This window comes from Peromyscus eremicus, chromosome 3 (assembly GCF_949786415.1).
Source record: "Peromyscus eremicus chromosome 3, PerEre_H2_v1, whole genome shotgun sequence".
Classification (NCBI taxonomy): domain Eukaryota; kingdom Metazoa; phylum Chordata; class Mammalia; order Rodentia; family Cricetidae; genus Peromyscus; species Peromyscus eremicus.
In genome coordinates this window covers 7587952-7606226 of record NC_081418.1, presented here as the reverse complement: position 1 = coordinate 7606226, position 18275 = coordinate 7587952, and the positions used below count along the sequence as shown (strand labels likewise).

The 18275-nt window shown below is 39.0% G+C and overlaps 1 protein-coding gene across 2 annotated transcripts in view; it reads left to right on the top strand.

The window, feature by feature from the left end:
* Positions 1-18275, top strand: part of Cacna2d1 (calcium voltage-gated channel auxiliary subunit alpha2delta 1) — a 440143-nt gene that overhangs the window by 63839 nt on the left and 358029 nt on the right. For both annotated transcript variants that reach the window (XM_059257264.1, XM_059257263.1), the window contains exon 2: positions 12415-12496. In XM_059257264.1, the coding sequence (XP_059113247.1) occupies positions 12415-12496 (82 nt within the window). The remainder of the gene's footprint in view (positions 1-12414; positions 12497-18275) is intronic.

Genomic DNA, 18275 nt, shown 5'->3' with positions numbered 1-18275 from the left:
ATTCTGTCCTCAGGTGCCTTTGCATTTGGCAAGTAGGGCTGAGGAGTACATTCAGCCTTGCTCTACAGAGGAATAGTTTGAAAGAGGATATAAGGACGGTGATGCCTGTGGGAGGATGGTGAGTCACATATGATTCACAGATTTAGCTTTGGAAATCTTTAGGCTTTTATATTATAAAGCTTGATGGTCTGCTTAAAAATGGCTTGTTGAAATCCACATTGGAATATGCTCAGAATGGAACCTTAGGAACAATCACAGAATGACTAATAATGAGAAAGAAATTAGGAGACTGCTACCGTTCATTTGGAATGTTGATGCCTAATTCATGTACTGACTGCTCCATGATTCTTTCATACCTTATAAAGATGAGCTACGTGGGTGCCGAGTTTGAAGCCAGGTTGCAATCCAAACACTACTGTCATCATCTCGCAGGGGTTGTGCACTGTGTCCTATCACTTAGAAATTCAATGAGACCCGTGAACTAAGTCTTTTTTCTAATGATCAAGTACGTAATTCAAATGGGAAAGTATAAACAGTGACACAAATGAGTCCTTTGTTGAAAAGCCCAGGGTTTTAGTAAATCTTGTAATTTACTTCTGAAGAGGAAACTATGCCTGGCAGGATGGATTCTCTCCTGTATTGTGAGAGAATTATCTAATGTTGAAGGCTTAACTTAAATATTGTAGTTTGGATTGGCAAAGCCTGCTCAGTAACTGTACATACATGAATTATGCCTTACAGCATGTTTTACATTAACCAAGACTATGACATAGAAAATCCATTTCGATATAATCACGTAAAATGCTTTTTTTTTCCCATGTAGACATTCAAAGGCTTAGGTTTTCACCTACTTTTTAATGTATAAAAGGTTATTATTATGAAATATTGTTATTTAAACATTTGCAAAGGTTATATAATTTGAAAAGTTAATAAATCAGAGGCATTAAAGATTATTTTCCTGTCTTTAATATTTAGTACAGGAATCTTTCAGCAAAGAATCATTTTTTGAAAGGGATTATTTGTCAGTATTAAAACTTTTTGCTTTTTTTGCCATTTAATGAGCAAAAATTGATTTTTAAAATAGAACTTATTACATATTTTGAATTTTACATGATGCTCTAAGGTACCTAGTAGCAACCTGGTTCCTACAGTTAGATATCCTTTTCTCAAAACTTGGTTTTGTACGTGACAGGAACTACTGTAATCTGTATAACAAAATCTTTAATGATAAAATCTTTCAACTTTATCCACATGCTGTACATTATATCTCTAAATATGTACATCCTATTTCCTACCATAGTAACCAGTGTTAGTTCTGAGTCTTTGCTTACTTGGACTTAAAAAATTAACTTGAATAAAAATATTCTCTTTTTAAAAATGTTATAGTGTTAATAGAGAAATATAGCTTGATACAAACAGCATGTTCTAGGTGCTATTTACACTGGACAGCCCAGGAGAGGAGGCTGACTGCACTTCTGTCCGTGAAGCTTCCTTCTGTGTGGAATGGCCTGCATGTCCAATGCTGTGGAGGGCGGCGGAAGGGCAGTACATGCGCTGCTCAGGCAGGGAGGGTCAAAGAACCACGCTCAGGGGGACAAGAAGGTTGGAGTTGGAAGTACTGGACTGCAGTAGCTTTTCTGAGCTGACCATGTATTTACCATTTCATGTTTGAAGGTTCCATTCCTAGTCCTCCAGAACACTGGACTCCAGGATAACAGAATACAAGTAATGGAGATGAGCTAAACTCACAGTATTCTTTGTTTCTGGTCTTCAAGAACTGAGTTATTGTCTTTCTTATCTGCATGTTAGTGTATTTGCTTTGACAGCTTTTGATTGTTAAGTAAACTCTGCCCCGAGACAGCCGTCAAAGAAACTCTCCTGTGGGCTGTGGTTATAAGAAGTGCTCCAACGGCCGCTGTGGACCCTGGGTGTAATGCTCCCACATTTGTCTGTGTATGTGGATTTGCATCGTGAAAGTATGAAGCAGCAACGCTTGTCCATTCATATCTAAGCCCCTACTGTTGCTTTTCGAGTATTGTATACTAAGACGTACATTAAAGCTTATTCTGCATTTAATCTACTACCCCATTTCAACTGTGTGTGTGTGTGTGTGCACAATGGATAATATGAGTGGCTATTCCTGAGGACCAACAATTTTGTGTTATGCTAATGAAAACAAGCAAAATTTATGTCTGTAAACAACATAAATAGTGATTTCCTTAATTTGTTTTAATTTGTTAATTCAGAGGAAGCCTTATAAATTTAATATGAGAAAAATGTCACATATAAGTAATCACATGCATATTTATACAGTTTGTGAAGGAAAAAAAACATAGGTTGTTGTTGTTGTTGTTAATAAGGAAAACACACTTTTCTTTTCCCATGTAAAAAGAAAGACTTCTATAAATACCGTTTGGCCTCTTTATGTGTAGGAACAGACTTTGAACTCATGGCTGTCATGATCAATATAACAAACGGTAATGGCAAGAGAGTTGGGCTACCGTGATGTGGGATGATTAGACCACAGATGTTTCAGGTCACATAATTTGAAATGAGTAAGAATCATATTGTGTTGCTTTTTAAGGACAAAGTCTTTTGCTTCCTTCAATGACTTTAGGTGACTGAAGTTATCACATTCATTTCCTCCTCTGTAAAGTACGACTTAGAATCTATCTCAGGTTTTTATAATAATTGAAGACTTTGTGCATAGAGTATATTCAGAATAGTTCCTGAAATATATGTGCTCAAAATTCCAATTTGTTGTTTTCTGAGTCTGCACGACATATTCATAACTATGCTGGTCAATGTTCCCATACAGCATTACAAGCCCTTCTATTCAAGGAAATTAAGTGATATTTTTGATGTAGTGCTGACCCAAGACATCACTGTATGATACTTTGTAGGACAGACTGGATATAGAATTGAGGAAGAAAGATTTATGAGATTTTGAGGGTTTGGGTTGACAAGAAGAAAAACCTGAAGCAGCCTGGAAGGATGATTTGGTGTGGGGGATGGGGCTAAAGAAACTTAAGAAAGATGATTTCCAGCTAGCAGAAAACATGATTATGGAAAGAGACAAAAGTGACATGTTTGTGAAGCATCTAAGCCTGCTGCTGCCGATACAAAGCATAATGGGGAAGAAGAGTTTTCATTTAGATTGGAGTCCCAATATTCATAAGCATTTGAGGATTTTGCAGTATTTGAAGTATTTGATTGCTCACGAAATCAGTGAGAGAAAAGGACATGAGGAAATTTTTGTCATGACATTAAATAATATTTACATGCTTGAATTAGGCTAAACTAAGTTTTATGAACTCCTTTTCAATGGGTGATGGAAAATACAAATGGAAAATGAAAGGAGAGGTCTTCAATAAGATGAATGGAGCTTCTGTAATGAGCAGTTAGAAATCCAGCTCATTTGGTTCATAGAAACGCCAGCAACAGATTGTGTGGCCATGTGGGACACCCCAGTTGGCACCAGGCTGTGCAGGGATGGCGCTGGAGGTTGTAGCTGACTGATGCTGGAGCATCAAAGGCAAAAGGTGCTTTCAGAGAGCAAACCCCACGTGCGACCCCCACCCCACTCCCCAGCTAGCTGATTGTTATGCTAGTTTAAGATCAACCCGAAAGCATTTTGATGATTTGTTTGGAATCCGGAAACAAATTGCAGCCGTTTAGGCAGAAACTATTAACTAACCGATTTATAACATGCAGATAAAACAAAAATGAATCCAAGACGACGAAGTCAGTTTCAGGAAGACTCTTTGCAAACTGAGAATATGATTAGCTGTAAAGTGGATCCAAAGGCCAACCGGAAAGGAAGGCAGAGATCCATGAGCAGTGAAAGATGAGGTTTATTTATTGATACAGCTTTGTTTCTCACTCTCACGCCCTTTACCTCTCCTCTCTGATTAGTGTGATCACGTCTTTTTCCCAGTTTCTCAGGATTCTGCTGGATAAAAATGGAATTGAATCCGTAAGCATCTCACAAGTTGAAACAGTCTCTTTCGAAGAGAGCAGCAGAGTTACTGAAAATGCTTAAATTGCCAGTAATTTCAGGAATGAATGAGCACTCCTGGAGCATCTCACCCATCTCACAATAATCCTATGAAATAAAGTAGATGTCACGTGATTTGATTTCACTCAGACACGCATGCACCTGTGTATTGTTACCATGTTTTAAGATATGCTATTTAGTAAATTTGTGTGCCTTGCTTATCTAGATCCTTAGCTTGCTTAATGCTATTTTTACCCAATTACAGGAACACTGTGGGTGGTTTATTATATACAAAAATAGGAGTAGTTCAGCATTGGTAAAATATTTATAGCAAGTGGAACACTTTACTTTTGAAATATCTTATTACTTAAATTTAAGAACATGTTATTTATATATTAGCACAGTTGAAGTGGCCATTTTGTTAGATATTTAGACATTTTAATTATTTCCCAGCTCCTTAAGACATCATTGTGTCTTTCAGTCACTTTGATTAAATACAAAATTATTACTTAAAAATAGTGGTATAGGCAGAGAATTGCCTCAGGCAAAGGCCTGAAGTGGTACATGAATCTCACATTCCCCTCCTACACCTCCTCGCTGTAGCATGCTCTCTCCCCTTTCCTCTGTGCTGTATGCCACACTCTTTTTTTGTCTCCATGGTAATTGCTAGTGGAGTAAATGAAGAAGGTTGTGGGAGAAATGTGTCTGTTTTAATACTGTCTCCCTACAAATAGCAGTCGTTTTAGACATTTCATCTATTTTTCCACAGGACTTACCCACGTCAACGTAGAAAGTGGGGTAGTTATTGTTGGGGTCAAGTTAATATAACAGTTCTTAGCTCTCACTGTGACTCCTTGGTTCCAACCAAGCAAATTCTCTCTGAAGCTTAGCGTTTAAACCATTCAAATCGATAGATTGACACTTCCTATTCAACTGTTGCACTTTTACAGGAGAATAAATGGGGTGTAATTTTCCTTTTCTCAGTTTGATGAAGGATGCTGTGTCACCCACAAATTCAGCCTCCAAAGGAACAGTAATTTAATGGCAGCCTTTTCTTTCCAACTCAATGAAAATATAAATTTTTTTTGTGTTTTTTTAAATTTTGGCCATTTGTATGCCAAATAAAATAGGCATAAATAATATTTTACTTATTCAATAAAATATTTGCCTCATTTTTTTGCAGGTGTCTTGGTGGATGCTTCTTGTTACATTGACTCTGTAGAAAACATTAAACACTTCGCAGAGAAACTTTGCTAGTAACTGTGATATGAGTTCTAGTGACCCAGGATTCAACACCTAATTTTTCACTATAACACTCAGTAAACATTTTAATTTGGAATTTTAGAACAAACACTTTTGATATTCAGACAATTTAATAGTTGCCTCAAGGTGTTAATGTTATATTTTGAAAGCCTATATAAAAAGTGCTTACTCTTTACAGATTCATATAGCTTTTTTCTTCTGTTACAGATGGTGGGGAGAGGATACACGTACATCAAATACTTGTGACATTTCAAAATGTAGTGCTGCCATTGCGTTTCAGTATATTTTCTTATTTATCCAGTAAATTCATAGGTGGCTACCACGTTCAAGGCCTTGGTAGACACTGGGCGGATGAAGAAATAAATGGTAGCATGTGGAGCTAACTCAGTAAATTCATAGGTGGCTACCCAGTTCAAGGCCTTAGTAGACACTGGGGATTCCTTTTCATTCTCCTGAATTTAAATGGAATCAGGAGACGATAATACAGAAGAGACCAAGGAATGGGGTATGAGGAGCAGAGGGTTTCAATAGGTGTGGGACTTGAGGTAGCAGAGTACGGAATAGTCCCATTGTGTACATGCCTGGACCACACCCCTGAGCTCGGAATTGTTTTACTCATTTCTCCTTTCACTCTGTGTATACTGTCTCTGTCTGTTCTCAGTGACGCCTCTGCTGTCACCTGAGGCATGAAGCTAGCCAGAGAAAGTCCTATGTGTCTTCTCATAGAAACAGCATACCTTTTAGTCAAGCTCTCTGTTAAGTAGACTTTCTGTGTGTGTGTGTGTGTGTGTGTGTGTGTGTGTGTGTTGGGGGGGGTTGAACCATGGTTGGCTTCATGGATGCTAAATTAGAACGATAATACTGCACTAAGCCATTTCCTATTTGTTAATTTTTGTTTTTATAAGTGTGTGTGTGTGTATGTGTGTGACGTATGTACGTGTACATATATGTGGAAGCTGGTGCTGTCTATTGAGTGTGTTCCACAATTACTCCTCATGTTACTTTTTAAGGCCGGGTTTCTCTGGCTAGCCTGGCTGGCCAGTGAGGTCCAGAAGTCTGTCTGCCTCACCAGTACTCCCTGGAGTCACAGACATGCTCCACTGCACCCACAATGTGTGCTGGGGAGCTGGTTTTGTTTTGTTTCTGTTTTTGAGACAGAGTCTTACTATGTAGCTCTGGCTTTTCTGGAACTCACTCTGTAGACCAGGCTGGCCTTGAATTCACAGAGGCCTGCCTGCCTCTGCCTCCTGACTCTTGGGGTTAGAGGCTGTGCCATCAAGCCTAGTTAAGTGCTGGAGGATCTGAACTCAGTTCCTATCGCTTGTACGGCAAGTTCGTTAGTAACAGTCGTCTCCACTATCTGAGCAGATTCTATCACTGAGCTGCATTTCCAGCTCAGATAATTGTTCTTTGACAGCATGTATGTTGTTTAAAGTGATTACAAACGAAATATGTGTATTCAGGCCACTTTTACCCTTTACTATGAACACCAAAATCGTTTTAGACAGCTGTTAGGATTAAAAACTAAAAAGCATATTGAGAAAAATTTGTGATTTGCTAATATACAATATTTTCACTATAATATTGCTGTAGGGTGTTTGATCCTACAGAAAAAGGATTTAGAAAATAAGTACTTTATGAATATAGTATTAACATTTTAATGAATAGTTTAGCAGTCTTTGCTGTTTAGAACCAGTAGAGCTGTTGAGTTGCTAGAACCTGCAGTCCACTTGACACAGGTGTGTCCTTTCACACCTGTCAGTATCTGCCCCACGTTTATGGAGTGACTTCCTCCAGTCCTGTGGCCTGCGGCCCGCACTGGTGAGATGTCCACATAGCCGTGCTGAATAGCACCAGTGAACAGGGTGTCTTTCAAAGTGTCCTTCAAAGCCTTTAGTCCTCTCCAGGCATCTTTTCAACCTCCAAGGTCCTTTCTGACTATCTGAAGGCCCACTTCTATAAACAGAGAAGATCCCGCTTTGTGACATAGGAAATTGGGAGAAATTAAAAGGAGCCGGTGACCTCCATGCTTTTTCTAGTCCTTCCAGTTGTTTCCGCTTGTCTCACAACTTCTAACATTTCCTTCCGGTTTGCATGGAAGAAGTATCTTTCCTTCACCCCATGTATCATGCCCCAATTCCCCCCCCCTTTTTTTTTTGCTATTTCTGAATTCATTCCACATTTTTACCTTCTCAGGTTTATATGTTGGATGCTAAATTTGTTTTTTCTTGAGTATTTTGGACATCATGTCTCACATTCTGTGGTGGTTATTGTTAATTGTCATCTTGAAAGCATATAGCCATACCTAGGTCATGGGCCTCTGGGCATGCCTGTGGGGGATTATCTTGATTACCTTAATTGAAGTTGTAGGCCTGCTCCCTGTGGGTGGGATCATTCCCTGGGCAGGTCCTGGACTGATTAGTCATAGAGGAAGAGCTGAGAAGCGGCTTGCATTTATCTCTTTGTTTCCTGACTGTGGATGCAGCTTGACCAGCTGATGCCTCCTTGACTGACATCCCCACCATGGTAGATTGGACCTTGAACTCAGCTTTTAAAAGTGATCCCTTTCTCATTTAAGTTTCTCCTGTCAGGGTGTTTTATCACAGCAGTTGGAAAATGAAGCTAAAACAGGCCTATGAAAACACACAAACTGCCGGGCTGTGGTAGCTCACACCTTTATCTAGCACTTGGGAGGCAGAAGCGGCAGATTTCTGTGAGTTTGAGGCCAGTCTGGTCTACAAGGAGAGTTCCAGGACAGCCAGAGCTGTTACACAGAGAAACCCTGTCTCGAAATACAGCAATTAAGAACAACAACAAAGCAACAACGATAACAACATAAAACCAAACAAAACGAAAACACAAATCAATAAGAGAACAACACACAAATTAATTGAAAATAAGCATTTCAGTGGCATGGAAACATTGAAAATGGAGACACAAAAGCTGAGGTTCAACAATGTGTGCTCTGGACAGTCTTGCTGTGGGACGACTGCAGGACAGTAGAAAATGCTTGCACCCCAAAATGTGGGGACAGTCTGCATGGCCTGTTTGTTTCTGCTATTCTTTACCATTTGGGCTTCTGATACATACATGAGTCAGAACACTTCACTTATAGCAGTCTTCAGAGGAGGAGAGGAGGACAGGGTCTGAGGGAGTAGTCCTCTAGGTTGTCTTGCCAAAGGTAGAGTGCTCCTTAGGGTAGTATATACCACCTCTATCATTGCCAGTAAACAACATGGTCTCTCTGGCATCTCCGACATCTCCGCTTGTCTTTGACCTTTTATACAGAAACATGTCAATAGCTCTATCTTGTTAAAAAACAAAAGGGGTCCCCAAGGCTTCCTCCATTCCTTTTCAGAGTCTATGGAGTCTGCACTACTTCTGTTCTCCTCTCTGATAAGTTTTCTTGTGACTCTAAGTAGACCTGTCACCTTTATAAGCCATTGGTCTGGTCTTAGAGCTTCTGTGGCTCCTTTGTTCCTAGATTCCCTTCTCTTTCCACCACTGAAGTCCCTCTACCATTCCAGAGTTCTAATTACTGTTTGTTTCCTTTCTTGTGCCTGATGCTTGGGAAGTGCTTCATTGATCTGCCTGTGTCCTTGCTAGCACTGTAGCCACCGATCTTTGTATTCTGTGCAGGCTTCCTGACACCGCCGAGCCTGTTACATCAATTGCTTCATGTATCGCAGGTCTCTGCCTAACACCGCTAGTTCACTGAGGGCAAACTCATTGGCTGGGATATAGCTCAGTGGCAGAGCACCTGGCCAGCATGTGCAGGGCCCTGGGATCAATTCCCAGCAGGCAACAGAACAAAAACAAACTAACATCAACCAACTCATCAAAGGCTCCAAACTGTTCACTGCCTTCTACCCTGTTCTGCATGTTCTTTATCAAATGCTCCATCTGCTCCTGAGAAACATCCCAAATCACCTTGCGGTTCTGCTGCCCATTCACTCTTGTTCAACAATACCTATAGTCTTGTGCATACTTCAGAATTTCAGTGAGCTAATTGCTTCTATATGGCTTCCCCACCTTACCTTTGCCTGTCTTTGACTACCATTGACTTAGTGAGCCTTTTCATTTCTTATCTCCCATCTCCACCCTCTCTTCTCCTGCCCTGACCTCCAGCTACCATTTTCTTGGTGTCAGGAAAACTCATTTTCTCAATCTCTTAGGCATCTGCTTGATCTTGTTACTGTCTAGATAGTCGTATTCTAAGATCCCAATCATTTTGAGCATACAAACCGAATCCTTAATATTATTTAAGAGTTGGCCTGTACCATTTTTTTTTCTGGCTGAATTACCTCCGCCCCCAATTCCTGTCACTTAATTATCTAAACTTATCTAAACATAGCATGGTCTCCAGCCAGTCAAACTTGTTGAATTGACTGAGAACACCATGTCTCAGTGCCTTCATTGTTAATTCCTTTCATCTTGTCAGGTTACACTTGTCTTTCAGATACCACTTCCTTAGTAGCTACTGTTGTGAACATTTGAAGGGACTGATAATGGTATAACACTTCAAATATGTGAATTTAGCATGATTATTTCTAGCTAAGGTCACATAAGGAAATAGACCTTAAGCAAGGGCCATTTGCCCCATCCCGTTTTTTCCTACCTGTAGCAAGCCAAAGAAACTCTTTTGGGAGGAGTGTTCTTCATGTATTAAATCTGAGAAACAACCTTGATCACCAGAGATGGATAATTGGGGCTTCAGTGAATCTGAACATAAGCAAACTCTAAAGGAGCCCTAATCTTCCACTGTCGTCCTCTTCGCTCATCCGACTCTTGGTAGCATTTCTGGGGAGCGTCCCATTGATCTCTCACACATGTATTGTACTTTGTCTTTGGTCATTATGCTTTACTTTCTTGTTCGAGTCTCTGTGTACATGGAAGATGAGTAAAGCATTTATGCTTTTCTTTTGTTAACTAGCTCTTATATTATCTGGACTCTTCCATACATTAAAAGAGCCTATGTAAGAACCAAGGGGAGTGGGGATTTGTGTTCCGTCTTTCTTTCTCCTACAGCTCTTCTTCCAGCCCCTATACCTTCGTATTTAGGCATTAAATGACTCTCTCCAGGCACCAAAAATATTTTCGAATCACCACATTTCTTATTCTTTTTCTCCTTTGCCCAGACCTAGTTTTAATTCCAACTTGGATTTCTGTCTTTTAGTATTCTTCCTAGCATGTACTAGTGCTTATTGGATGGTGTTACAAATAGAAAATATGAAATTGTTTTTAGTGGTATGTGATGTAACTTAAATGTTATATTCTCTGAATTTCTTCCAGCTTCTATAATATTTTAAGAAACCAGGTACCAGTTAAAAAACAGTATCAAAAAAGAAGCTTGCCCTTCTAAAGTGTTCTTGACAGCTTGTCAGTTGGGGCAGAGAAGAATGGATGGGTCCTGTTACTTTTCAGCCCAAAAATGAATGGTTCAACTCTGTGAACATCTCTAGTGACAGTGCACTCAGGTGACAAGGTGGCATATAGATGAGATCAGTTTGGCATAGATCAGCATTCAGGAATCGAGTGTATTCACATGCATGTACATGTGTGTTCACATTCTCTTTCTCTTTTTCTCCCCTGTCCTCCTACCCCCCAGCTAAGGTATGCCTAACATTTCTTACTACTTGTCAATGTTAGGAATCATATTGAGAGATGATTCAGTCTCTCTAGAGTCTAGGACTTACTCAGTAACTGTATATAGCAGTGAAAGTCTGGTTTGAATTAGAAAGTATTGTCTGTAGCCTTTGCTCCTATACAGTAATATCTGGTTTTCCTTCTAGTTATAAAAGTGGGCACAGTTATGTTTATCTAATAACAATAGAAGAATATTGATTGGGTTAGTGTTTATACTGTGTTTCATATATGTATACCCATTCATAAATAGCATGAATTGTAATATTAGGATGATAATGATGTAATATTAGGTTCTGTTAATTTTATTTTACATGGTTTCTTTTTATAGTCATTTACCTTTTTCTTTCCCATTCATACAGAACTACTGAGCAAATATTTCTCTTGATCTCATTTGTGCTGAAACATCCTTGGTTTTGATGTCTTCTTTACTAAGCAGTGTGTTTCCCCTGTAGGTCATGACTGTTGCCGACAGGCACTTCATCTTTATGATCGACTTTAGTTTTCCTTTCTTCTTCCCACTCTTTATTCTTTTATGTGTTCTCCCAGACATTATTTCAATCTCTTTTTCATGTGGTATTGTATTTTCTTTATTCTGTTTCTGAAATGAAGATGATGATTTGATGAATTCATGTCCAAGGAAGAGAAGACATACACATACTTCGCTTTCCTTGATTCAGATGCTTAAGTTCAAATTCAAACATAAATCATCTCCTAAGCATTCATATTGGGCTCTTCTTATTTCCTTATGTTTTAGACCTGCAGCATGCTGATGCCACATAGGGATGACGTGAAAATCAAACTGCATTGGTTAGAATGGTGAACACGAGTGGTTCTCAGCCTTAGACGTTTCTAAGATGCAATGATATTAATAGTTCATGTTTCAAGATACTGACTGCATTACTCACCAGAATGTCTCTGAAAGTGTTTGAGCTTACATACCCAAAGAACAGTTTTCATGTGGAACATTGCTTTGACAACTATGGCACTGGTCCAGTTGGGCAGAACCTCAGTGCTGCATGGGAAACAGATGCCCTTAGCCTTTGCGTCCTGAGATGTTTGTGACCTTGTGATTTCCAGCGGTTAAAAACTGATGGCATCATTCTACACACTCATTTTATGATCAGAAAATGGAAATGCTGTACTTAGTAACTATTTTCATGAAATTTTGATGAGTGAGCAAATGTTTGCCTCTTGATTCTCAAGTTGCCCCTGTCATTTTTCTCATGCTGATTTGGGGGCCATTCAGCACCCAGAAAGGGTGTACACACATGCAAATGTAAGAACCAAATGAAAACAAATAACTCCAACAATAATAAGTTTTGAAAATAATGACCCCCAGTAATAAAGGTCAATGGGCTTTTTAGTTTTGTTGTTTTCAGTTTGAAGGTGGAATGGGAACTGGGAGGGAGGATAAAGATTTAACTATATGAAGTGTGTATATAAAATATCACCACATTAGCATTATTGGCAGGAAGTCTGACGGAACTTTCTTCCTTCTGATTCCACAGTATCAAGTCATGGGTGGATAAGATGCAGGAAGACCTTGTCACACTAGCAAAGACAGCAAGTGGCGTGACTCAGCTTGCAGATGTGAGTACTCCTAGTTTGTTAATTCTCTGCTTAGTTTGAATGCAGTTATGTCTTTTAGGAAACCGTGGCTCTGTATTGCAGAGAGTGTATGACTCCTGTGCAGTTATCACAGTGAAATTTTGTGGTAGTCCCTGCACAGCCCGAGTTATTGGAAACCAGAATGGCATGGCTTACAACGAAATTGTTAAACACCCCCTCCCCACCCAGATTCAGATTTAAATGCCATATACTTCTTAGAATTGTGCTTCCAAGGGCTGGAGAGATGGCTTGGTAGTTAAGAGCATTGGCTGCTCGTCTAGAGGTCCTGAGTTCAGTTCTCAGTAACCACATACGCGCTCACAACCATCTGTAAAGAGATCTTATGCCTTCTTCTGGTGTGCAGGCATACATAATAAATAGATTAATCTTACAAAACAGAACTCGGCTTCCAGTCTTCAGAATGTATTTTAGAATTTTCCAATAATGATGAGTAAGTATAGTTTGAATGTCCTCAATATAAGCACTTCTTCAATCTTTGAGTATAGATTTTTACTTTAAAAATACTTGAAAAGTGTTTATAGCCATATCGATTCATCATTGAGATTTGTATAAAGGTTTTGATGCACAAAATGGGGACACCATTAAAGGGAAATTATTCTTAAAATTTCAAAACTGGCTCTGAGGGTCACTCTAAAAAAATTTTGGAAAGCGATTGAATTATATAATAGAAATGGAAACATTATGTAGCAAAGTAGACATATGTTGCATAAGTATTCTGTATGATTATGTGAGTATTCTATATGATTATTACAAATTAAATGTCATTTAAAGTTCTCACTGCTTACTAAGAAAGTAATATAAAAATTTGGAAATATTTTCATCCTGTGTTTTTAAACAATTATGCCTTTAATATTCTTACCATTTGATGTGTTAATTAGTTGAAATTGTATAAAAAGAGTTTCATAGATGGGTATGGATTGAAACCAGGCATGTTCATGAGTTTGATTTATTTTTTATTTTTATGTATTTGAAAATGAAGTTAGAACTCAAAGGTAAACATTATTTTTTAATGAATCACATACACCTATACATGAAAGTAATTTATGTATCATTTTTACTGCACCCGTGTTTTACCTGTAATAAGTCATATGAGGTGAGGTAGGAAATTTTACTCTGGCCATTACATCTGGCCGTGTACTCAAAAAGGTTTGGATTTTATGGTATTTTGTAAATTATATTTTCCAGTTAGGAAAGGTCCACATGCGTAGTAACGTTCTCCTTTGGGAGAGACTGGAATATATAGTTAACTTATATACCAGAAATTCCCAAAGAAAATCTGCAAATATGTCAAAAATTATTCCTAGAATGTCTTCATAAAACAGTTGCAGATATTAAACTGTAAATGTGCATAAACATCCCTAATTTGAAAATCTAAACTCTAAATACTCTCCAATCTAAAACTTTTGCAGTGTGGGGATGATGCACAGGTATGACAGAGTGCTATTCCGACGCATGTATGGTCACCACACTTATGTGACATCTCCTTGGGAACATAAGATTTGCATCAAGTGTAAATGAATTTCAGTTCACACTCAGTCCCATCCCTGAGCTATCTCATTCTGTATATATAGATATTCAGAAATCTGAGGAAAGCTGGAATCTGAAGCAATTTCAGTCCCACGTTTCTAAGGAGGTATACTTACCAGGTACCTGCAAGATATTTGGGGATGAAATGTGTTTCATATGAATACTGATGGTCTCCAGTGCTTGGACACACAAAGGGAGGATGTACCCTCTACTTTGTGATTAGAAATGACTCACTTTAGAAATATGTGAGTATGTGTCAGAGTATTGGGTATGATGGTGAAACTCTATTTGAGGGATAAGACTCATAGAAGCAAATATTATTTGTTAATTTTTATTTTTATAGATTTAAGTTGACTATGGGAAAACTTTCATTCAACCCCAGTGTCAAATGACATATTCTACTGTTACGTTTTACCACTTTTATTGGCAAGTTAAGAGTAAAACTAAGCAGCTGCTGGGGGCTTCCCCTTCCTCTACTGCTTCCTTAGGCCTTTCAGCCTCTCACCTGGCTGATGTCCTCGTCACTCCTGCTGTTCCTGTGTGGAGCTTGTCTTGCTGAACTTGTTTTCTCTTTTTCTTCAAGAACTCCTGTAAAAAAGTCTCCTTTGCTTCCTACTCTACTTTTCTGTAGAGTACAGATTACTTAGAAGATTATAAATACTAATGATTGGGTGTGGATGGCTTTCAGTTAGGGGAACAACATGGAATGAGGGAGAAAGGTCTAGGTAATTTGTTTATGAGACACATGCTGCAATATAGAAAAATTACAAAATTACATGGTATATAATATGGGGGATGGGAGAGAGACAGACAGAGACAGAGAGAGAGGGAGGGAGGAGGGAGCGGTAGAGAGAGGGGGAAGAGATTCATTGCTGGAAAAATTATTCAGATATTAAGTATAAGAAGAGATGACCTTGTCTTTCTCATTTCTTTTCCTAGCAAAAATGTCCATGATGTTTGTTTTAGGGTTTTTTTAAAAATTTTTATCTCCCATAGGAATTTAAAGCTAAAATTAGCTGAAGAATTCCAGAATTGAGAGTGAACTTTGAGCTGAGATTGGAGGCATTTTGAGCAGCATGGTCTATTGTTTGTTTTATGCAGTGCTGTGATACAACCCAAGGCTTTGTGCATTGGATGACCTCCTGCCGAGCTGGACTCTGGGTAGTGCTAGAGGAATGGTGGGCCCAGAAGTTGAGCACGAGGGGGAATTCATTGGGTCCCAGGATTGAAAGTCACCATTGTAGAAATAGTGCTTTTTCCCAAGTTAATGTGCTTATTTTTAACTGGCTTCATAGGTATATCTGTTTTAATGTAAAGGCAAGAACCGTAATTAGCTATATTATCAATGTAATTATATTTGGAATTTTATGAAAATTGTTTTATGGGATCATAAAATATAGGCAAGGGAAAATCGTAAATAGTTTTGAATGAATTCTCGACTTTAACTTTCCCATGGGAGTGAATTACGTTGTATCAAAGGTCAAGCTTAGGGGCTGGGGAAGTGCCTCGTGGAAACGGTGCTTGCTTCACAAGCCTGGTAACCTCATGGCAGTGCCAGGCGGGCATGGCAGCCTGCAATGCGATCTCAGGAGCAAAGAGGGGATTCTTTCCTGCAGCAAGCTGAGGAGCCAGACTGGACAGATTCTTTGACATGTTGTCATTTCTCAGCCTTCATTCTCAACCTGTGGGTCACAACACTTTGGGGGGGGGGTCACAAATCAGCGATCATGCATATCAAATATTTGCATTACGATTCATAACAGTAGCAAAATTACAATTATGAAGTAGCAATAAAAACAATTTTATGGTTGGGGTCTCCACCACATAAGAAAGTATATGAAAAGGGTCACAGCATTAGAAAGCTGAGAACCATTGATTTAAAGGAAAGACGTGGGAAACAGGCACTCAGTCATTTAGTTGTAAGACATTTGGCTCACACTGCAATGGACAAAAGTTAGTTATGTTCTACTGTGCAATTAGAAAAGTCAGAAATGGGCTCTTTATCCAAAGTGCTCATCCAAAATTCTACCAATGAAAGAGGTCAGAGCAAATAGCGTGTGATAAGTAGCTTTACTAAAGATGTATTTAAGACATGATAACACACAACTGAAGCTGTAATTCTAAAATTAACATATTATTGTCTATGAAACAAGACAAAAATTCTAAGATTTAAAAATAGCATGTTATTTCTTTTGTTTTTACTGTGCTGGAGATTGAGGCAAGGGTCTTGTGTGTGCTAGGCAGGCACTCAGCTCCACCGCAGGAAACATGCACCCTTTTAAACAGTCTAAATTACAGACTACTGCAGATATCCTCTGTCATTTCTGAATGTGTGCACACATATTTTGCCAAGGAGGAGATAGTGACCAGGATTATAAATGGAGAATGTGATGTTAATCACTGACATAATATTTTCAACTTGAAGTCTTCATGATATTCTTGAAAACAACATCTATGAGTTCATAAAACATTCACACGCAACCATTTCTTTCCTTAATCTACTGAAAAGTATTTTGTCTTGATGATATTCTGAAAATTTGGCCCATATCCAAATGAGGAGACATTCTAAATGAATGGGCTCTGTAGTAATGAGAATTTGCTTCATGCAAATGTTTTCTAAAAATAAACCGATGAGTAAAAGCTATTGTTTGTCTTCTTTGTGCGATTCATTCCTGAATCTGCAAATGTTGTATTAACAGGGAACAGAAACCCGTCAGTACGTCAGAATACCTCAGTCATTATATTGATTGCTCCTACTACCTTTACCCCAGGGAAAGCAAGCCACAGCCGTGTAAAGAGATACAGTCACCTGGGAGAGCTGTGTCTTTTGTGGACATTTGTCTCACATCTCCTCCTTTCTCTTTGGGGCTTTCTCAGAACCCCCTCTTTACTAGGAGAAGGGTTTGGGGGTTGTCATTTACATTGGCTTAGTATTTAGGGGAAACTTTGTAAGGCCTTGGTTTCAGCAAGAACTCAGGGCTTTTGGAAGATAGTTCGCTCCTGAGAAGGAAGTCTAGTCCAGAGACCAGGCAGCTCTCCAGGTTGCTTCTGATTGGTACTCAGTTCTTAGCTAACAGTTCTTCTCACTGCGTTAAGGTATGAACTCATTGCGTTAAAGTTTTATCGCAAGGTCTTGGAAATAACTCACTTAGTGAAGTGCTTGCTGTTCATGCCTGAAGACCTGGGTTCAGGTGAGTTCAGGTCCCCTTCACCCACCTGAAAAACCAGGCACAGCAGCACGTGACTGCAATCTCAGGTCGGAGTTTACCTTCCCACTGTTGGCTCTTCAAGCCCTGGTTTGTAGTTCCGGTTTATAGTTCCCAGGACATACACTGAGGTTGTCTCTTGGCCGATGTACTGATTCTTAAGTCTTAGGTTACCTGTCATTTACCTCAAGGGACTTTTTTATGTCCTTCTATGCTGTGAGACCCAGTGGTGCTGTGTGGCATCGAGTTGCTTTGTGACTGACCCATTTTGGTAATCATGCCAGGTTGCCCGTTGTCTGCCTCTGCTGTGGGACATAGGCTTGCTCTTTTAGAATGAAATGAAGCTCAAATTCCCTCCACTCTGAAATCCCAAAGTCTCAACAAACTGACAGCTAGGGCTGATTAAATGTAATTTTACCTTTTTCTAAAGTGAGGAATTATTGTCATATGTGCGACATCTAATTATGGCCTTCATTACTTACAAAACTAGCTACTTATAATAATCTTCTTGGGATATCTGCAGCATTTCCTGGAATACTGTATTATAATTTCCAAAATGTTTCTTTGGACATTCTGTTAAAAATTGTAAGAGTTAAAAACGACAACTTAGATTATTATCACAACAAAGCTTGGTCTTAAAATGTAACAATGAAAGCCATTCACTACAGTTAAGATTCTGAGTGAGAAAAAATGTGCAGGTGAGTTTTCTTTCTGTCCAGACCGTGTCAGGCCTGGCCAGCAGAGAATGTGCATTCTGAAGCACTGAAGTAGCTTAGTGTGTCATGACACAGATCGTCTTGTTGGGTTCTCTCTCTGCTCTACATTCTTTCTAGTACAAAGACAGAAGCCGGTATCACATAGCATGTGAGGCATCGGCATGACCCTACGGTAGCTCTGTCTAGTTCCGACAACCCGCACTGTTTACTATACACTGATTCTTCCTTCAACAGAGAAAACCGGATAAATGACCGTGAAGACAATCATTCAAACTTTCAGGAAAAGGGGAA